This window comes from Ictidomys tridecemlineatus, chromosome 2 (assembly GCF_052094955.1).
Source record: "Ictidomys tridecemlineatus isolate mIctTri1 chromosome 2, mIctTri1.hap1, whole genome shotgun sequence".
Lineage (NCBI taxonomy): Eukaryota > Metazoa > Chordata > Mammalia > Rodentia > Sciuridae > Ictidomys > Ictidomys tridecemlineatus.
The window spans coordinates 11070922-11093538 of NC_135478.1; the positions used below are offsets into that span (position 1 = coordinate 11070922).

Below are 22617 nucleotides of genomic sequence, written 5' to 3' on the forward strand. Positions count from 1 at the left end.
CTATGGCTTCCCTTGGAAGAGTCTCCTCAGTGCTCCCGTGATGTCCTTGTTCCTCAGACTGTAGATGAAGGGGTTCAGCATGGGGGTGACCACGCTGTACATCACCGAGGCTCTTGCTGTGGATTGTGAGTTCTGGGTCATGGAAGAGCTGAGGTACACCCCCAGGAGTGTAGAGTAGAACAGGGAGACCACAGAGAGGTGAGACGCACAGGTGGAGAAGGCTTTGTACTTGCCCTGAGCTGATGAGATGGCACGGACGGAGGACACGATTTTGGAGTAGGAGTACAGGATGCCAGCCAGGGGGCCACCAGCCAGCGACACTGCTGCAAAATACATCACTATGACATTGGGCAAGGTGTCGGAACAGGAAAGTTGGACCAGCTGGTTGAGTTCACACATAAAATGTGGGATCTCCACGTCTGTGCAGAAGGACAGCCTCAAGGCCATTAAAGTTTCTAACAAAGAATTGAGAACAGTTGTGACCCAGCAAGCCAACACCAGCCATCCACAGAGCCGATGGTTCATGATGACCATGTAGTGCAGTGGGTGGCAGATGGCCACATACCGGTCATAGGCCATCACAGCCAGAAGGAAGTTGTCCAAAACACAAAAGAGTATGAAAAAGTATATCTGGGTGAGGCAGCCCGCATAGGTGATGGCCTTGCTGTGGGTCTGGATGTTCACCAGCATCTTGGGGATGCTCGTTGTGGTCAAACCGATGTCCACAAAGGACAGGTTGGAGAGGAAGAAGTACATGGGCGTGTGCAGGTGGGAGTCTGAGATGGTGGCCATGATGATCAGCAGGTTCCCCAGCACAGTGACCAGGTACATGGACAGAAACAGCCCAAAGAGGAAGGGTTGCAATGTGGGGTCCTCTGAAATTCCCAGAAGAAGAAATTGTGGAATGAGTGTGTTGTTCTTGGGCTCCATATATCTGTTGTGACTGGCAAAAAATTAAACAAAACAGAAAGCATTTGACACAGTTGTGCACTACTATACTAAAAGAATAACATCTTTCCAGTTTGTAGTCAAGACTCTCTTTTCTAGTTTGTTTATGATTGTTTGCCCCTTTAAGGGATCCCATGCCTTCTCTCATTTGGAGTCCTGTCTTGCTCTCAGCCTCTCCCCAGGTGGCCCTGTATTACAGATCACTACACACGAACTCTTTCTTGTATTTGAGAAATATCATTAGTGATGTTGCTGGTCTAGGCACTGTCTGGATAATGAGGGTCACTCCCTCAAAACTGCATGTTTCTTGAATCTATGGAAAGTAGTGGAAGAAGGTAAAGCCAATGCACATAGGCAAAGCAATAATCGTTCCAAATTCAGATGGTGATGGGTACACTGAAGCTTTTAAGGTGAAGGGCAATGAGAGTGTCATTTCCTTCTATGTGTTAGGTAAGGTCAGCCCTTAGGTGACACATGATGTGATTCCCCTGGGAACACAGGGACGAAGCCACAGAGTCACCTGCAGACACGTGTGCCTGGCAGAAATGAGGATGGCCAGTGCAGAGGGTCTGAGGAAGGGGCTTGTTCCTGATGTTCAAGTTCAACCAGGAAGCCAGAGTGGCAGGAGGATGAGCAAGAGGGAGGGGGACGTGAGCTGGTGTCCCAGGGTGACAAGGCAGATTCCCCTTTGAGGAGCTTCCTGAGCTTTCTGTGAATGGGCAGCACCCTGCTTATTTCTCTCAGTGGCCTTATGCTAGGGGTTGTGTGTTATGAGTCGCCTTCTGGAATACTCTCAGCTCAGGTCCCCTATCTCTAAAACCTGCTCTTGCCCCTAAAGTCAAAAGAAAACACACGGCTCATACACACATATGCACACACACTCACACACACACACACACACACACACACACACACACACATGCACACACACAGCTGCAGTCCTTGGCTCCCTGGGCCCCTGCTATGTTCTATCCTTCTCAGGACCTTCAGTCATACTAGTTACAAAAGATGACAGGGAAGCTGTCAATGCCGAATTATTTTTCGCCAAAATAAAGTCTGGATCACGTCAAGAAATCCCAGGTAATGACCCCCACGCATTCATTCTTGGGCCTCCAGTTTTCAAGAAAGTTTTTCACCCTGTATTAAAAAGTGAACACACAATCAGTTTAGTGAAGAAAGAGAGAGAGAGAGAGAGAGAGAGAGAGAGAGAGAGAGAGAGAGAGAGAGAGAGAGAGAGAGAGAGAGAGAGAGAAATGGCTCTGAGGAGAAAATGGTCGAATATGCTCAGGTGTCCATGAGAGACTGTGAGAAGGAAAGAGCGTCCTTGGATAACTGAATATAAGAAGAAAAAAATAAAGAAGAGCAGGGGATTTCTGTCAAATAGAATAAAGATCAGGGAGAGGAGATGGAGGAGGAGAGAGACAGAGGAGGAAGGGGAAGTACTGGGGACTGAATCAGAGCAAATAACACTCCATGATTTTGTGATTTGTTGATTATGTCAAAATGAATCCTAAAATAATATATAACTGAAAGGAAACAATAATAAAAAAAAAAGAACAGGAAAAGCTTCCTTGTTTCTGGTTGAAACTCCACTCCAATCAACCCTCATGAGGACCAGCAGAAATAACAGAAGGTCAAAATAAATAGTAGGTGAACATAATGATGTCTTGTTGGGGCCACCAATTTACAGGCTGAACATTCATATAGAAAAGCACAGGCATGAAAGAAAAAGTAACCAAAACTTCAAAAGGGGGGTGCAGAGAGCAAGACAACTAGGGCGTTTATATGAAATATTAACAGAGCTGTGTTCTGCACCATTCACGGCTGATCTGAGTCACTGATGTTTTGCATTTTGAATGGATACATAAAATGGTGTCTATTTATACAGTTCAAGGTGATATTTCAATAGATACATACATTGGGCTATGATAAAATCAGGGTGACTAGCATATCCACCACCTCCACCAGTTTTCACTGTGATGAGAACATTCAAATGCACTCGTGTGGATATTTAAAGTTCACAGGCTGGTGAACTCTGCTCATCCTCCTGGACAATGTCCCAGCAGAACTCACTGCTCCTGCCTACCTGTGACTGCAGCCCCTGGTCCACCTCCCCTGTCCCTCCTGTCCCCAGTCCCTGGTAACCACCTTCTGTCCACTACTCAGGTGAGATCAGCTTTTATAGAGCATACAGTGAAATCAACTGGCATTTGGTTTCCTGGATAACAAGCCAGATGTGAAGGAGAAATACCAATTTGTCATGATATGGTCAGGAGCCCTTTAGACAGGACCCGATCTTAACTGTCTCCTGGGCTATCTATTTCTGGACTTTGCAATTGAACTCCACAGGCAAATCCCACTATTTTCTCCATAGAGCTCAAATGTGAAGACTGGGAATAGATAGCATAGGAGTAAATTAAGGAAGGGGCCTGTCCTCTTGCAACCCCCGCTGCCCTCAGATCACATTCTATAATGCCCTGCACACACCTTTGCAATTCCACCCCTCCCCACAGAACCAGCCCTGCTGGTGTCAAATCCCTGGGGACATCTCCTCCCACACACATTTCTCACACTAAGCTCCGCCTGCACATCTTGGGGTCGGTCTGATAGAGCACGGCTTTCACAGCTTTACTCACCTTTCTGTTGTCATGGAGATGTGGGAATATATGTTCATGACAGAGAATAAAATTAAACAAAAGAAATTGTGAAATAAAAAGAATGGGAGTTGGGCACAGTGGCTGTGCCCTGTGATCCCAGGGACTCTGTGAGTTGGGAGATTTGAAAGTTCAAAGTCAGTTCAGCAACTTTGCAAGACTGTGTCTCAGAAGAAAAAACAAATGGCTGGGGATGTTGCTCAATGGTTAAGCCATTCTGTGTTAAATCAAGAATACCTAAAAGAAAAAAAGAGAAGGAAGAGGAGGAGGAGGAGGAGGAGGAGGAGGAGGAGGAGGAGGAGGAGGAGGAGGAGGAGGAGGAGGAGAAAAACACAGAGGAAATTCAGTGTTTCAAAACAGCTACATTAAACAAACTGAATAGAACCTTTGAAGTTCAGTGTAACAATATATATAATACCAAAAATTTAATTCTATGAGAATGGATTAACAAGAAAATTGACAAACAGGTAAACACAAAAGAATGTAGTAAAGAATATTCCTTGCAAGTTGTGGCATGAAGCCGATATTCAATGCTATTTATAAAATTAAACAGGCATTCTGTAAAAGTGGACAATTAACATTTGACAAAGTTGTGTATCTACATCACCGGAAAAGCTTACATAATTAAATAAAGTCTTACATCAGTGTCTATCTGGAGGAAATTAAGTTGGTCCTGTAATTCACATGTCAAAAAAACTGAGAGAAATTTACAACTTCCACATTTTAGAGTAAGAGTACACCTTGGAAAAACAACCATTTGTTTTTCATTTGCATTTCGTGAGGGCAGCAGAACAAAATCATCTAGAATAAGTTAAAGTTTCGGAAGTAAGGAGATAAACATGTTTGACTACATAAAATTCAAAATCTTTTGTGGCCAGAAAAAGGAAAATCACTCCAAAAGTCAATATGGAAAAAGAAGTGACTGAAATTTTTCAGTAAAATGTGGATAACTATAGAAAAAAGGCTTATGATAGTAAGCAGCCAATTGAAAGGGTGCCCACCTCAGAGATCCCAAGAGCCCTCCCTTCACTGTGTGTCCCTCCGTGGATGATATGCATTTCTCCTTTCCACCTAATTGGTTGCAAATTTCCAGGACACGTGCTCTACTTACCCTGAAACCACCTGAGCCTCCACGCCCTCTTCTGAGGGGGCTGCCTTTGCCCTCACCCCATGGTCATCAAGGACCTGGCCTTGTGGAGCTCACTGTTCCTCCTCCTCCCACCATGTGAACATATCCACCAATGAACTCATCAAACCATGCAGCAAACACCTCAGCAACCTGTCAGGGCTGGGCGAGGCTGGATTGGCTCTCAGGGTGACCTTAGGTATCTGTCCTTGGCTTCCAGCCTCTCTGATGCCTTCCTGCAGCACCTGCTGGGCTCTCTGACTCACCTGGGTGGGTTCTGAATGGAGGGTTTCTGGGTGGAGGATCAGATCCCTCCCAGGATGTTGCACCATGGAGACTGAAGCTCTGTTCCAGACGAGGCCACAGGTGGGTCAAGACAGAGTCCACATGCAGGACACTGAAGTACAAAACCTGGTCCCATCCTGACCAAGGTTGTGTACAAGCAGAGGGACAGCAGCAGGGGAGAGATTTACAACTGTGTGTCTGCAAATTATGCTCCTTTGCCTCTTCTTATCCCAACCCTGAGGCGTCTGCTCCCTGTGGAATATTGCTCCACACCAGAAGTATATATTTTTTTCTTGCAGATTCTCTGTTCCCAAGACACCAGGTAAAAAACCAGGTCAATTGGTCTTTACTGCTCCCCCAAGAATTCTTCTGCCTTCTAGAGAAATAACAACCTGACACTTTATTCCATTTGTGATATCAAGTTTTCTCCAAAGTATATGACAAAGGAAACTATCATGACCATTGCTCCCCACAGGCTTAACTTGTGTTGGGGACACCACAACACCAATATCTCCAGAAAATTTTCTCTTCCTCTCTTCAACTAGGGGGTTCACCAGGATCACTTGATACATGACTATGACTCCTGCAATCTGTGACTTCATGATGCTTTTTTTCCAAAACAACAGAAATTTCATGTTTATCACCCAAGTTAAGAGCTATCACTTAGTCTTGTGTTTATAAAAGAATGGATAATTCAAAGGCACATTTTTACAGATTTTTATATTAAATGCCCTGAGGTTTACACTTTAAAAAATTTAATTGATTTTATTTTTTAAATACATGTCAGCAGAATGCTTCACAATTCTTATTGCACATATAGAACACAATTTTTCATATTTCTGTATGTAAGGTATGTTCACAACAATTCATGTCTTCATACATGTACTTTGGATGATGATGTCCATCACATTCCCCCATCATTACTAACCCCCTGCCGTCTGTCTTCTACTCACAACCCTCTTCCCTATCTAGAATTCATCTATTCCTCCCAAGTTCCCTGCTCCCTACCCGACTATGAGTCAGTCACCTTATATCAGAGAAAACATTCATTTTTTGGGGGGGGATTGAATAACTTCACTTAGCATTATCTTCTCTAATGCTATCCATTTACCTGAAAATGCCACGATTTTATTCTCTTTTATTGCTGAATTTTAAAAATCCATTCACCTACTGAAGGGCATCTAGTTTGGTTCCACAGTTTAGCTATTGTGAATTGTGCTGCTATAAACATTAATGTGGCTGTGTCCCTGTAGTATGCTGTTTTTAAGTCCTTTGGGTATAGACTGAGGAGAGAGATAGCTGGGTCAAATGGTGGTTCCATTCCCAGTTTTTTCAAGGAATCTCTATTCTGCTTCACATATTGGCTGCATCAGTTTGCAGTCCCACTAGCAGTTTGAGTGTGCCTTTCCCCCCACATCCTCGCCAACACTTATTGTTGTTTTTCTTCATAATGGCTGCCATTCTGACTGGAGTGAGATGGTATCTTAGAGTAGTTTTGATTTGCATTTCTCTGATTGCTAGCGATGATGAACATTTTTTTCATATATTTGTTGAATGATTGTATATCCTATTCTAAGAAGTGTCTGTTCTGGTCCTTGGCCCATTTGTTGATTGGGTTATTTGTGGGTTTTGTGGTGTTTAGCTTTTGGAGTTTTTTATATTCCCTATAGATTAGTGCTTTATCTGATGTGTGAGGGGTAAAAATTTGCTCCCTGTTCACCTCACAGATTGTTTCTTTTGCTGAGAAAAAATTTTTTAGTTTGATTCCATCCCATTAACTGATTCTTGATTTTAATTCTTGTGCTATAGGAGTCTTATTAAGAAAGTTGGGGTCTAATTCCACATGATGAAGATTAGGGACTACTTTTTCTTCTATTAGACACAGAGCCTCTTGATCCATTTTTAAAACTATTTTTATTATTTATTTTTATGTGGTGCTGAGGATCGAACCCAGTGCCTCATATGTGCAAAGCAATTGCTCTGCCACTGAGCTACAACCACAGCCCTCTTGATCCATTTTGAGTTAAGTTTTGAGCATGGGGGTGAGAGATAGGGGTTTAATTTCATTTTGTTGCATATGGATTTCCAGTATTCCAAGCATGATGTGTTGAAAGTGTATCCATTTGATGCAGGTTGAAATATTCTCTATATGCCACTTTAGTCTAAGTTATTAAGTTCTATAATTTCTTTATTCAACTTTTGTTTGGAAGATATATCCAGTAGTGAGAGAGGAGTGTTAAAATCACCCAAGATCATTGTGTTGTGGTCAATTTCACTCTTGAACTTGAGAAGAGATTGTTTGATGAATATAGCTGCACCATTGTTTGGGGAATATATATTTATGATTGTTATGTCTTATTGGTGTATGTTTCCCTTGAGCAGTATATAATATCCATCTTTATCCCTATTGATTAACCTTGGCTTGAAGTCTACTTTATTTGATATGAGTATGGAAACCTCTGCTTGCTTCTGCAGTCCGTGTGAGTGGTGTGATTTTCCCCAACCTTTCACCTTCAGTCTGTGTATATATTTTCCTATCAGATGAGTCTTCTAGACACAGCATATTGTGGGGACTTTTTAAATCCAATCTAATAGCTTATATCTTTTGATTGGTTTAAGCCATTAACATTTAGGGTTACTATTGAGACATGGTTTGCATTTCCAGCCATATTTGTTTATTTTTGTTATTTAACTTGACTTGGTTTTCCTCTTTGTTTTTCCTTTAGTGTACTACCTTCCTCTGCTGATTTTTATTGCTGTTTTTCATTTCCCCTTCATGAAATATTTTGCCAAGGATGTTTTGTAGTGCCAGTTTTCTAGCTATAAATTCTTTTAACTTTTGTTTATCGTGGAAGGTTTTTCTTTCATCTTCAAATCTAAAGCTTAATTTTGTTGGATACAAGATTCTTGGTTGGCACCCATTTTCTTTCAGAGTTTGATATATGTTGTTCCAGTATCTTCTAGCTTTCAGGGAATATGTTGAAAAATCTGCCATTATCCTAATTGGTTTACTCCTATATATATAATCTGATTCCTTTCTCTTGTGGCTTTTAAAATTCTCTCCTTACTCTGTATGTTGGGCATTTTCATTATAATGTGCCTTGGTGTGGGTCTGTTGGGATTTTGCACATTTGACATCCTGTAGGCTTCTTGGATTTGGATTTGTTTTTCATTCTTCATGTCTGGAAAGTTATCTGATATTGTTTCATTGAATAGATTGCTCATTCCTTTGGTTTGGACCTCTATGCCTTCCTCTATCCCAATAACTCTTAAATTTGGCCTTTTTATGCTATTCCATATTTCTTGAATGTTCTGCTCATGGTTTCTTATCATTTTTGCAGTGTGGTCTATGTTCTTTTCAAGATGATTTATTTGACCTTCATTGTCTGATGATCTATGTTCTAACTGATCTACTCTGTTGGTGATGCTTTCATTTGAGTTTTTAATTTGGTTTATTATTTCTTTCATTTCAAGGATTTCTGTTTTTTTTTATAACCTCTATCTCCCTGTTGAGGTGATTTTTTTTTCTTCTTGGATTTGTTTATGTAGTAGCTCATTGTCAAAGTGATCTTTCACTGCCTTTATGTTTTGTATTTTGTCTTCTTTTATATCCCAGAACATTTTAACCATGTATATCCTGAACTCTTTCTGTGTAATTTTTTCTGTTGTAGCTGCCAATTCTTCTAATGATGTGTGGTCTAGATTTTTGTGGTACTTTCTTTCCTTGTCTTTTCATATTGCTCAGGTGTCTTCCTTTCCAACTCTGTGGATGTGTTGTGTTATTGTTTTTACCCTATAGATTTGTGGTGCTCTTGTAGGGTTCCAAGATCTCTCCTTTGTGGGGAAGGACAAAGTTAACAGATCCCAATATCAACAGTACATCACCTATGAACAAATTGTTGTTATTAAGACATTTAAGTTTAGTCTCAATGTCCAGAAATGTTGGATTCAAGTATATTTTAAAATAATCAGTAGTTTCATAAAAAGGTTTACCGTTTCTGGTGGTGGACAATGAACTGGGGTCAGGCATAGGATGATATGTTGAGGGGAGAAGATGTGAGGGTACATAGTTAATATATCTAAGGAAATGTGAAGAAGAAATCTAGTGAAGAGGGTTAGTAGCAGGATAAGAGATAGGAGTTAAGTCGGGGTAGACAATTACATGGGAAGACAGTAGAGAAGCTAAAACAAACACTCATATTTTTAGAAAAGTACAGGATGTTAAAATAGTATAATTTGGAGGATAAGGGAGGAAGAAAAAGAAAAAAAAAGAGAAAGAAAGAAAGAAAAAAGGAGAGAAGAAAAAGAAAGAGGAAAAAAAGAAGGAAAAATAAAGGAAAAAAGAGAAAGAAAAAAGGGCTTATGCAATTCCTCTATATTACATCATTCAGGTGACTCAGTCCTCAAAGTCCTATTTCATGCAGAGTTCTTGACTTTACATATGTTGGGGATGTGAGGGTCAGAGGATAGAAGGATAGAAGAGAAAGAAGAAGAGAAAAAATTATCTTACAGATCCATTTCTTTCTCTTCTCATCCAGTAGGTGGGGTTGTCTCATCCAGTGGGTGTCTCTGCCCTCAGGAGGGTGTAGTAACTAGGGTGTGAAGACTGGACCTGGTGTGCAGCATCTGGGAGCAGGGAGTGCCACCCACCAGTCCCAGCAGGGAAATAGCATCTCACGGGTCTTTTTTTGTGACCACTCATCTGACTTTAGCCCCCGGTAACATCTCCCTCTCTTGCCTGGAGATTTCCCAAATCCTGAACTCTCTGTTATGCTCCAGACTTTAGTCCCCCCTCCCCTCTCTTATTTATGAGGTCCCAAATATGGGCCTCTCACCCCCAGGCTCACACCAGGTGGGTGGAGCCCTGTTCCCAGTGCATTCCTGTCCAACTGAGAGCTGTTCTTGTGTTGGGTGGTCACTGTACCCAGTCACCACTGTTTGGGGGAGGGATTGGAAATCAGGTACCTGCTCAGATGGCGATTGATCTTATAGCCACACCCACCACAAAATGGCGAGGAAGGTTTTCCAAGATGGAGTCGATCTGCTTCCAGCACCCAGGTGTCTGGTGAAGTGGGGGGGAGCTGGGCAATGGCCTAGTGCTGTGAATAGGCAGCAGCAGAGTGAGCTGATTGGGAGCAGCGCAGTCTAGAGCTCTGCAGAGGAGCTGATAGGTGTTTCTACTAAGCCACTTGTGAGCCCTGCGTGAGCTAGAACTGAGGTTTTGGGTCCAGAGTCTGGAGACTTACTTGACTTACTGGAGATCTGATCTAGGGACTGCCCCCATATAATATGGCGAGAAAGATGAGCCAAGATGGCGGCAGTCTGCTTTCAGCGCCCGGGTGTCTGGTGAGCTGGGGGGAGCCTGGAGAGGTGGGGGGAGCCTGGAGAGGTGTGGGGAGCCTGGTGAGGTGGGGGGAGCCTGGTGAGGTGGGGGGAGCCGGGCTATTGCTTTGTGCTGTAGGTAGGTAGCAGCTGAGTCACCTGCGTGGGAGCAGTACAAAGTCTTGACAATCTGCAGATGTATTGATAGGTGATTCTGCTAAGGTGCTCCCTAAGCCTTGCTTGGGCTAGAACTTCGGGCTTTGGGTCCTGCTCTAATGCCGAGAATCCTCCTCCACACGAGGTCACAGGGCTGGTGATTTCTGTGGAGAGCTGCTGTATGGGGTCCTCTCAGAGATGGAGTATTCCGACTAGGTGAGATCTGCGGTTGCGACAGCGCAGGGCATGGGGCAGCTCATTCCCTTCCTGCCACCATGTCTTAAGATTTGCACTTTTAAGAATGCTCTTATTTAGTTTTCATAAAACCACATCTTTGTGGTCTATACTGCTCTGAACCTCAGGCTACTTTCATGCCATGGAGCTTGGAATGCTTCCGTGACCTGCACTATTAGGCTCTCCACATAAGAAATTCAGAGGACACACAAATATTCTGTCCATAACAGAATGCAGAGGCCACAAAGGCAGGGTGGAGGCACCTGGAATACAGGAAGTGCTCAGCAGATATTTGTGGTACATGAACAAAGATTAAAATCAATGTTCGAGGAAGTAGAAATGCTAACAGTCCTGATTTCACCATTCATTCTCTTATGTATGCACAATTCAAATTATCACTGCTCCCTATAAACATGACTAATGATGTGTGAAATGACAATACACTTTCAACACTCATGTCATCTGCAAGGAGCCTTGTGACCTCCTCCTCTCCAATGTGCTGCCCTTATTCTTCCTCTCATTTGGTTGCTCTTGCGACAACTGGCAGAACTGGGTGACTAAGAATGAGTATCCTTGACTTTTCCCACACCTTCCAGGACACATCACCTGTCTTTCCCCAACCAGCATGACCTTAGCCATGGGCTGGTCATCTGCATCCTTTGTGGAGGTCAATGACTCTGACACTTAATTGGTTGAAAGTTTGTACCATGAGAGGAAGTTGAGTTTCAGCAAATGCTTTCTCTCCATCTATGGAGAATGTCAGATTATTTGAACTTTCCTTCTGCTCAAGATCTGTGTTTCTTGATTTGCATATTAAAAAAACACACCTGCATCCCTTTAACAGAGTCCAGGTGATCAGGGTGCACAATCTCTGATGTACTCGTGGGTTTGGTTTGCTAGCTCCTTGGTTGTGATTTTGCTTTACCTTCATCAAGGACATTGCCGTATAGTTGCCTGGGTGCTCGTCTGGCTTTGCTATCAGTGTAAGTTTGGCCTTGTAAACTGAGTCTGGAAAAATTTCCATCCTTTCTTTTCTTTTTTTCTCTTTTGCCTTCGGGAGAAGTCTGAGATGGCTGCTATCAGCTCTTCAAGTGTTGGGTGGAATTCTGCAGTGAGGTCAGCAGGTCCTGGTTTTACCACATGGGAAGTTTCTTATTACTGATTCATTCTCCTCTCTCATTATCAGGCTTTCAGATTTATTTTTTCTTCCAGATCCAGTTCATCATAGGTTTTATGTGCCAAGGGTTTTATGCATTTCCTCTAGTTGTCCAGTAAGATGGACAATAGAGTTGCTGTGGCAAGTCCTTGTGTTTGTACTTCTGATGTGCAGTTGTAATGACTCCACTGTCATTCCTAATTTGTTTCAGGGTTATCTCTGTTCTCAGACTATCAGAAGATTGTCAATTAGTTAACGTTCTAAAAGGACAACCTAATTTTGATATTTTGTATTGTTTGCCCAGCCTCTGTATCACTAATTTCTGCTCTGATTTTCTTCTTCTGTTATGTTTGGGCTTGGTTTGTTCTTCCTTTTCTATTTTCTGGTGGCAAAGTGTTTTTCATTTGCCATCTCTCTCCCTTTGTGATGTCCTTGTTCATTTCTAAAAACATTCTTCTTGGAATTGATCTTGCTGCATCCCTTTGGTTTGATATGTTTGGCTCCCATTTTTTGTTTCTCTCAAGATAATTTAAATTGCCTTTTCATTTATTCATTGACCCATTGGTTTTGCAGGAGCAGTTGTGAATGTGCACAGTCCTCCTACAAAGGATGTGTGTGGGCTTTGAAACTAATGTTGTACCACAGGGGAATCTTCTTATTACTGAGACATTCTCCCCTCTCATTATCAGGTTTTCAGATTTTCTTTTTCTTCCTTTTCCAGTTCATGGTAGGTTTTATGTGTCCAGGGATTTATGCCTTTCTTGGAGGTTTGCCAGTAAAATGGAGAATAGTTCACAGAGTTTTTATGAGTCTGTATTTTTGTTTTGTCACTTGTACTGTTACAATTTCATTTATGATTATTTCCATTTTTATCTGTGTTCTCATTCTATCAGAAGAATGTCAATTCATCAACTTTCTCAAAGACCAACCTAATTTTCTTGATTTTTTTTATTGTTTTTCCAGTCTCAATATCATTTATTTATGCTCTGATTTTATTTTTCCCTTCTTTTGCTGACATTGAGCTTAGTTTTTTTCTTTTTCTATTTCCTTGAAGCAGAATGTTATTTTTTAAATTTGCATTCTCTTTTCTTTTTTTAAAAATATATTTGTTCATTTCTGTAAAAATTTCCTTTAAAATAGATCAGATTTCCTCCCTTATGTTTTCATATGCTTTGTTTCTTTTTTTTCTTCCAATATGCTTAAAAATTTTCTTTATTCATTCACCAGCTGGTTGTTCATGTTTTTAAAAATGCTTTGCATTTATTAATTTCTACAAATTGCTCCTAATGTTGACTTCTAATTTTAAACTATTGCAAATGAAGAGGACACCAGATATGATGTCCATCCCTTAAATTTATCTTGTAGCACAGCATAAGGTCTTTGGAGAATTGTCCACTGTTCTTGGGAAGAATCTGTATGGCTTTGCTGCTGTGTGGAGTTTTCAACGTATGTTGTGGATCCATTTGCTCTAATGTGAAGTTCAAGTCCAGTTCTTCCACACTAACTTTCTTGTTGTGATTAGCTGGACTTGGTATCTTTGTACTGAAATCTGTTTCTCCCTTCATATCTTTTAATTTTGACTCACACATTTAGGTGTTTCACTGTTGGTTACACAGATATTTAAAATTGTTATACCTCTTCTAGCACGGGTCACTTTATCCTTGTGCAATATTCTTCTTTGTCTCTTTTGACAATTTTTGTAATTGTGCCCGAAATTTTCCAAATTCATTTTTAGGTGATACATAAAACATGTGTGCACATTAATGTTGTACTTTGTAATGTTTGATCCACAAATACATTGTGCGATGTTTGAATACGTTTACCATATTTACTTCCTCAAACAACTATTATTTCTTCATCTGAAAACTTTCAAATCTCTTCTCCCATGTCTGTCCCCCAAAACAGTTTCATTAGTTTTTTTTAACTTAATTTTTAAATGCTTTTTAGTGCATTGTGGTTATACAGGACTTTTGGGTCCATTATGACACACCCATACATGCCTGGAATTTAATTTGCCCCATCAGTGCCCTATGTCTCCTTTTCCCTCCCATATTCCCTCCTACACTCCATTTCCTCTATTCCACTTGTCTTGCTTTTATTTATTGATATTTATTTATGTTAATTGGTACTTTCGGGATATACATCAGTGACATATTCACTGTGGTGTATTTCTGCATGCACACATGTAAGTTTGTCAGATTTCTTCAATATTTCCTCTCCTTTCTCATCATTCCTCCCTCCCTATTAATATCTTTCTATTACACTCTTCTTGCCTCTCTTCTCATGAGATCCAACTCCCCCCATTTATCCCACTTTCTTTGCTCTATCTTCCATATATGAGAGAAAACACTTGACCCCTGATTTTCTGAGTCTGGCTTATTTAACTTATCAAAATTGTTATCTAGTTCCATACATTTACCAGCAAATTTGATAATTTTATTCTTCTTTATGGCTGAGTAAACCTCCATTGTGTGTATGTAGCACATTTTCTTTATCCATTCATCTATCGATGATCACCAGAGCAGGTTCCATAACTTGGCTATTGGGAATTGTACTGCTGTACACGTCGATGTGTCTGTTACTATAGTATGTTAATTTTAGTTCTTTTGGGTAAATGCTGAGGAGTGGGATAGCTGGGTCATATGATGGTTTAAATCCTAGTTTGAGGAATATCCATACTGCTTTCAGAGTGTTTGTACTAATTTTTAGTCCCAATAGCAATGCATGAGTGTACCTCTTTCCCCATGTCATCACCAGCAATTATCATCATTTGTATTTTTGATTATTGCCATTCTAACTGGAGTGAGATGAAATCTCAATATAGTTTTGATTTGTATTATCCTGATTGCTAGAGAGGTTAAACATTTTTTTTCATATATTTGTTGAGCATTTGTATATACTCTTTTGAGAAGTGTCTGTTTATTTTTTGCCCACTTATTGTCTTATTTGTATTCTTGGTGTTAGGGTTTTTGAGTTCCATAAATATTCTGCATATTACTCCCCTGTCTGAGGAGCAGGTGCACAGATATTCTCCCATTCTGTACTCTCTCTCAGCACATTCTTGTTTTCTTTGATGTGCAGAAACTTTTAAATTTGGGGCCATCCACTCATTGATTCTTGTTTTATTTCCTGACTTTTAGGAGTCTTGTTAAGGAAATTTGTGCTTATGCCAATATGTTAGAGTGTTGAACCCACGCTTTCATCTAACAGTTGCAGAATTTCTGGTCTAATTCCTAGGTTTTTCATCCACTTTCAGTTCACATTTGGGCAGGGTGAAAGAGAGCCATCTGGTTTCTGTTCTTCTACATGTGGATATCTGGTTTTCCCTGCACCATTGGTTAAACTGGCTATCTTTTCTTCAGCATATATTTTTGGCAACTTTGTCAGGAATCGGATGACTGTACCTATGTGGATTTGTCTTCTTGTCTTTTATTCTATTCCATTGGTCTTCATGTCTATTTGGATGCCAATACTGTGCTGTTTTTGTTACTACAGCTCTGTAGAACAATTTGAAATCCAGTATTGTAATGTCCCTAGCATTGCTCTTCTTTCTCAGGATTGCTTTGCCTGGCTTTTTGGGTCTATTATTCTTTTCAATAAAATTTTAAGACTTTTTTTCTTGTCCTCTGAAGAATGTCATTGGTATTTTGATGTGGATTCCATTGAGTCTGTATAAGGTTTTTGGTAGAATTGAAATTTGTACAAATTCTGCTTATCCATGAATATGGGGTGTTCTTTCATCTTCTAAAATAGTCAAGGAATGGATAGCTATGATTTTATAATCAAAGTGTCACAGTTCTCATCCACGTTGAAGAAGGAAATTCCAATTTCTTGGAGACATCAGGGATTATGTCCCCAACACAAATCAAGGCTTTGGAGACCTGTCTCCATCCTCAAGACAGGTCTGTCTGCATCAGACTTGGGAGAACACTTTAGCTTGGGACAGGAATGAGGTGTCAGGAGGTTAGTTCTCTGTAAGGCAGAAGAGTCCTTGGAGAAGATTGAAGAGACTGGATTCCCCTGAGTTTTAACCTGATCTCTTGATAACAGAATCTACAAGAAAAAATATCCTTCTTCTTTTTTGTGTGCAGAACAATGTTCCCCAGGGGAATGGTGTGCCCATAGGCTGGAATAATAACAGAGAGGTGACTAGACAGAAGGTCTGAGAAGACGTGTATCTTGGCTGCACTATTAGCCATCAATAGTGACCTTGGTCAGGACAGGGCATGGTTGTTCTTTCTGGAGTCCGAAGTCTGGCCCAGGAGCCAATGCTTGACTCATATCTGCTGCCTTGTCTGGTGACAGAACTTCAGTCTCCATCTCCAACCCCTCGGGGAAGAATTCAGTCTTCCACACAGAGTCCTTCTCTCAGAGTGCTCATCCAGGTCAGTGTGAGACCCAGAAGGTCCTGCAGGAGAGGCTCAGAGGATGGACACTAAGAGCATGGGCCTGAAGTCATCTGAGCCAAACCTGCCTTGCCTGAGTCAACAGTAGCTGTTTGCAACGTTGTTGTCTTAATTGATGGATTAAGTTAATTAACTATTTAACATATTTATCCATTATACTTAAAAAGAAGGTGTGAACTGAACTCACAGGGCCTTTTTGACAATGAAAAAAAGTAATGAAAGCTCGGTTGCAAAAAGGAGTGTGTGTGTGGGGGACTGTCATTTCAGTAAAAAGGGCACATGTTTTCAAGGATCTTTGCAATCATGGGAGTAGAGAAATAGGGTCTCACTGTGGGAGATATCCAGCTAAATGTGGGCATTTTGTTTTTATTTGTAAGATGGAGCTATATTATTTTCCTTTTGGAGATGAGGAATATTCATACCAATGGATACCTTTCAACCCTACCTCTCAAGAGTAGTTCATATGTGATACATATTGCAGACTCTCCTCTCGGGCTGTGCATTCACATTTAGAAATTATTTCATCAATTAAAGATGGCTATACTCATGAACTTTATTTTGCAATTATATCCTGAGCCATGAGGCTCGATATATCTATAAGTTGATGAGACATTTACTTTCTCTGTTGAAAACATTGTTGTGAGAACTTTTTGCTTTTGAATGGAGGGTACAGAATGGTTTCTACTCCCATATTTATTGTCTTCTCCCAAACATAGGAATTAGATTTTTTAGCTCAACTTTAGTGCTTGCTATTTTGTTGAGTTGTGATATAAATATACTTGGGAAATGTGTGAAAGTTTATGAATTTGTGGTCATCAATGTATCAGCAGGTTCTATTTGGTTCTCTCATTTATTTTTAGAGTGGAGACAGTTCTCCATCATGTGAGCAAATGAATGAGCCTTTATGCATATTTCTACTTGTCTTCAAGTCACTGTTATCCTTTAATGTGCCTTTTGTGCTTTATGATTACATCTGCTTTTAAAAGTTGGATTACCTCCAGCCCTGGTATGGTACACACTCTTTATCATTACCTTTCCTAAGTATTCAAATCCTGGTGTCTTCATATAGAAATAAATTATACTATTAGATATGGCTTCTCCCACCAATCTTAAAAAGTCCCTGTTATGGTTTTTTTTTTTTATTTCCAAGTCTTCGGCAATTTAACCTTGAATCAGTGACCCATGCTGATGTCACTAAGTCATTCATATTTTATATTTTCACATAGATCTAGTTTTGGATTTTCATTCCATGATATGACATGTAGGTGTTCTGAAATCATAGCACCTAACTGCATTGTCTCAGCCATTCTTTCCTCCTAAAACTTCTTTGTCAAGGTTACAACCACATCCATCCTCATGCACTTTACATACAAGGCAGAAAAGGGTCCTGTGCACATTGTAAAGACTTAGTTCCCTTCAGTCTTCTCCTCTAGATCCTTCCCCTGCACTTCTCCAATAAGTAGTCCCTCAAGGCAGCCTCAGCCATCTCCCTGCCTAATGTTCCCTGACTTCAGGGACTGCATTGTTCTTCATGGTGTGGCTCAACATTCACCCTTCTGATGGCCTTTGACATTCTTTATCATTAAGTTGCTATATTAGAATCAATGTAGAATGATTTCTATGAAGATATTTAGGAATTTGTGATTTAAAACTGTGGTTCTCAGCAAGGTATGTTTTGTCTGCCCAGAGGACGTTGAGACATCGCTGGAGATGGCTTTGGCAGGACACTGGGAAGGGTGAGTGGATTGTGGTGATGCTGCCCGGATCCTGCGTAGAAGCAGTGATTTGGTCCAGAATGACAACACTCCCTTGAATGGGATAACTTGAGCTAAATGTTATCTACGTTTTAAATATTAATATCTATATTTTAAATATCCACAAATAAATATTTATAGTTGCTTACGTGGTTCCTGATGACACTGTAACACTTCCCACTTCTATCAGAAAAATTAGAGAGGGCCTATTGGCCACTCATTTAAAACCTCCAACCCCATTAACACAACAGCTCTTTTAGGTTTTCCCCTCAGGTGGATTTAGAGGTTTTTTTTTTTTTTGTTTCCTTAAACTATTATTGGTTTTTAGCAAAGATTTGTGTCCGAGATCACTATTGATTTGTCCATTTTTTTATTGAATGCCAATTTTCTACAGTCAGCATCTCAAATGATTACTAAAGACAATTCTTCCCCAGTTGATTTCTTACTTCTTAGTTTCTCACCTTAGATAAAATAGTTTACCCACCCATAAGTTTTATATCTAGTTTTCTTGATGTTCATCTAAAACATAGCATTTACCTTTATACTGAGGTTTTTAATTCTTCTGAATTTTTATAAGACATGAAAGTTAGGAGATCAACTCCATTTCTTCCAAATACCCATTTATACTAGCTTTTATTTAACTATTTACACTTTTAAAACATTGCCTTGCCATTTAATACAGGTCCAAATATAATGCGACATAATTACTGATTCATTCAAAAAATTATAACTGAACATTGGTGTGTGCCAGGCAATTCTAGGAACAATATATATCATATTATTTTTGTCTAGGTGTTTGCTAATTTAATTATGAACCCATGTTGATATTGTTTAGTTATTGCTATTTTATATCTTTTTTCTTTTCCTGTTTAGTATTTCTTTCAATTTTGTGTGCTATAGTTGTTTTGAAGTCAATGTATTTAACATGATTCTGTTCTCTTGCAATTATTTTTTCAAAACTTCTCTTCTTCACATTTTCCCCCTAAACAACACATATGTTCTCACATGCTATTGTGAAAATGGGAGAACAGAACACATGAAGTTCTTGCCGCAGTCCGGCTGCAGCAAAATAACTGGGGGGCGAGTGATGAGGAACTTGTGCATATTGATACAGCAGGAGTGTGAGCTGTGTATTGTAGGACAGTAGGGGTATATATACATAACTAAATACACACAGCTTATCTTAATTAACATAAACTAGATAAAGCAGTCAATCAATAAGGAATCATCATCTTAATGATTACACACAGCTTAACTTTTTTTTTTTTTTTAAAGAGAGAGTGAGAGAGAGGGGGACAGAGAGAGAGAGAATTTTAACATTTATTTATTTTTTTCTTAGTTCTCGGCGGACACAACATCTTTGTTGGTATGTGGTGCTGCTGAGGATCGAACCCGGGCCGCACGCATGCTAGGCAAGCGCGCTACCGCTTGAGCCACATCCCCAGGCCCCACACAGCTTAACTTAATTGACATAATCTAGACACAGCAGTCAGTCATTAAGGAATCTCTATCATCTTAATGGCTCGCTGGCGTTACTTCACAAACCACTCCCTCTGGCAAAATGCCAGGCGCCACTTGACTTGTTTACGGACCTTAACAGTTCTTGCTCATTTGTACCTCGCATTCTAATGGCAAGGACAGAGTACCATCAAATCAGCATGAGTGGCATGAAGTCCTCAGGGGTGTGTCATATGGAGAGTATCATTCCAATGTTAAAAGGTGTAATTATCTCAGAGAAGGAAGGCCTTTGCATGTTGGACAAATACCAGAGCCAGGACTAGAGTGAGCCTATTGGGTATGTCAATCATAGAAGGAGAGATTGAAATAGTGATTTCCAGAGGCTGGGAAGGACGTGGTGGAAGGGGGAAGTCAGGAGGAAGCCTGATGGCTTCAGACAGGGCTGCAGCTCCACGGGAGGAATTCTAAGTACTATGGCAGAGTAGGGCAGCTTTGGTTGAAAACCATGAACTGTGCATTTCAGAATAGCGAGTGAGAGAGGATTTTTAAAATTGTTCCCCAAAGAAATGATAAGTGTTTAAGGTGCTAGATATGCCAACAATCCTGATCTGATCTTTACGTAATGCTTATATGTATTGAAACATTCCACTGTAGTCCACAAGTAGTCCAGTTGTTCTGTGTCAATTAAAAAGGATTTAGAATATGTTAAAAAGATTTCAAAACCAAAAGTCTAAAAACAGCAAAGAAAAGATCCATGTGAGAAACGGAAGACTGAGGCCCTCCTCACCTGCCCTCAAGTCCTGTGAATAAGTAAGTAAATAATGTAGGCGAGACACAGAAAAGGCTATTCTGCTGCTCTGAAAAGTGCCAAAAATGTTGTTCTTGGTGTATTTCCTTTTGTGAATTATTGGCTTGTTTTCTATGTTCATATTTTCCCTAAATACATCTTAATTTGTCTTTTGGATAAATGATAGGAGTCAGGGGAATACAGGGAGGTAGATCCTTACAGATGGCAGACTGTCCTTCCTTCCAGCCTCCTAGGGACTCTCTGGGTTGTGAGACATTTTTCACAACTCGGCAGCATTTATTCTTTGTGCACTTGGTGATTGCCATTCTGTCTGGAGTGAGATGAAATCTCAATTTATTATCAGAGTGTAGTAAAGTGATTGATTTATGTACACCGGATTTTGTATCCTGCTGCCTTGCTGAAATTTGTCCATCAGCTCTAGAAGTCTTGTGGTGGTTGTTTTGGGGTCTTCTAGATTCAGGATAATGTCATCAGCAAGCAGATAATTTTACTTCTTCTTTTCCTATTTGTATCCCTTTAATTTTCTTCTCTTGCTTGATTGCTCTGGCTAGAGTTTCAAGATCTATAATTGTCAGAAATAATGAAAGAGGACAACCTTGTCTTGCTCCTGATTTTAAAAGAAATACTTTCAGTTTTTCTCCACTTCGTGATTGTTGGCTTTGTCTTTGTCATATATAGCCTTGGTAATATTGAGGTAAGTTCCTTCTACCTCTCAAGTCTCTTTAGTGTTTTTTTTTTATCATGAATGGGTGATGAGTTTTGTTTTTTTTTTGCATCTAATGAGATGATCATGTGATTTGTGCCTGTAATTCTATTTATGAAGTCAATTACATTTATGGATTTGCATATGTTGAACCAATCTGGCATTGTAGGATGAAACCATTTTGATCATGGTGTACACTCACCTTAATGTGTTTTTGAATGTGGGTTGCTAATATTTTATCAATATTAAAACATTGTATCCTTGTATATCTGTTCATCAGGGATATTAGTCTGTAGTTTTCCTTCTTGATGTGTCTTTGTCTTGCTTGAGTATCAAGGTGATTCTGGCTTCATAGAATTAATTTGGTAGTGTTCCCTCCATCTGTCTGTCATGGAGTAACTTGGGGGAAATGGGCATTAGTTCTTTTTTAAATGTCTGATAGAGCTCAGCTGAGAGTCCATCTAGTTCTGGGCTTTTTTGTTGTTGTTGAAAGGTTTTCAATGGGTTCTTAAATCTCATTGCATGATATCAGTCTGTTTAGGTTTTCTACATCCTCATGGTTCAATCTAGGTGGGTCATATGTGTCTAGAAATTTGTCAGCTTTCTAGATTTTCCAGTTTATTGGAGTGTGCATTTTCAAATAGTTTCTAATCATCTGAATTTCAGAAATGTCTGTGCTACCTCCTTTTTTCACTTCTAATTTTATTGATTTAGATATTCTCTTCTTTTATTCAGGTTGGCTAAGGGTTTGTCAATCTTGTATATCTTTTTGAAGAACCAACTCTTTGTGGCACTGATCCTTTGTATTTTTTTGAATTCTCAATTTCATTATTTTGGATCTGATCTTAGTTATTTCTTGTCTTCTACCAATTTTGAATTAGTTTGTTCTTTCTCTTCTGTAGCCTTGAAGTGTAACAGTAGATTATTTATTTGAGAGCTTTCTGTTTTTTTAAATGTAGGCACTCGACCCTATAAGCCTTTCTCTTGGAACTGCCTTCATACTGTCCCAGAGATCTTGATGTGCTGTATCTCTGTTCTTATTTGTTTCTAAGAATTTGTTAATTTATTCCCTATTCTTCCTATGATCCCGTCCTCATTTGAAAGTGTATAGTTGAATCGACATGTTTTAAAATGGTTTTTTCTTTTTATCTTGTTTTTAATTTTTAATTTAGTTTCATTATGATCTGATAGGATTCAATGAATTAGCTCTACTTTTCTGTACTTTCTAAAACTTGCTTTGTGTTTTATAATATGACCTATTTTAGAGAAGGTTTCATGTGCTACTGAGAAGACAGTGAATTTAGTGTGTTGGTGAGTCAGAAATGTTTAGATATATGATAGGTTTATGTGATTAATGTATTTTTTTGAGTTCTGAAGAGTCTTTACTTAGTTTATGTCAAGATGACCTGTCTATTGGTGAGAGAGGTGTGTTGAAATTACCTAGTATTATTTTATTTTATTTATTCTTTATATTAAATAGAGTTTATTTATATATTTAGGTGCACCAACATTTTGGACATTGACTCTACAATCACATCTTCTTATTGGATGATTCCTTTAAGCAGTATGAAGTGACCTTCTTGTTTCTTTTTCTTAATTTTGGCCTA

The 22617-nt window shown here is 39.6% G+C and overlaps 1 protein-coding gene across 1 annotated transcript; it reads right to left on the minus strand.

Annotated features, from left to right (window-relative positions):
- LOC101974027 (olfactory receptor 7A40) lies at positions 1-930 on the minus strand. Its single transcript, XM_005336262.2, has one exon. The coding sequence runs from the start codon at positions 928-930 to the stop codon at positions 1-3; it is 930 nt and encodes a 309-aa protein (XP_005336319.2).
- Between the last annotated feature and the right edge of the window lie 21687 nt (positions 931-22617).

Bases quoted from the DNA above. Each gene is read 5' to 3' on its own strand.
- LOC101974027 (XM_005336262.2), bottom strand. From the start codon at position 930: ATGGAGCCCAAGAACAACACACTCATTCCACAATTTCTTCTTCTGGGA.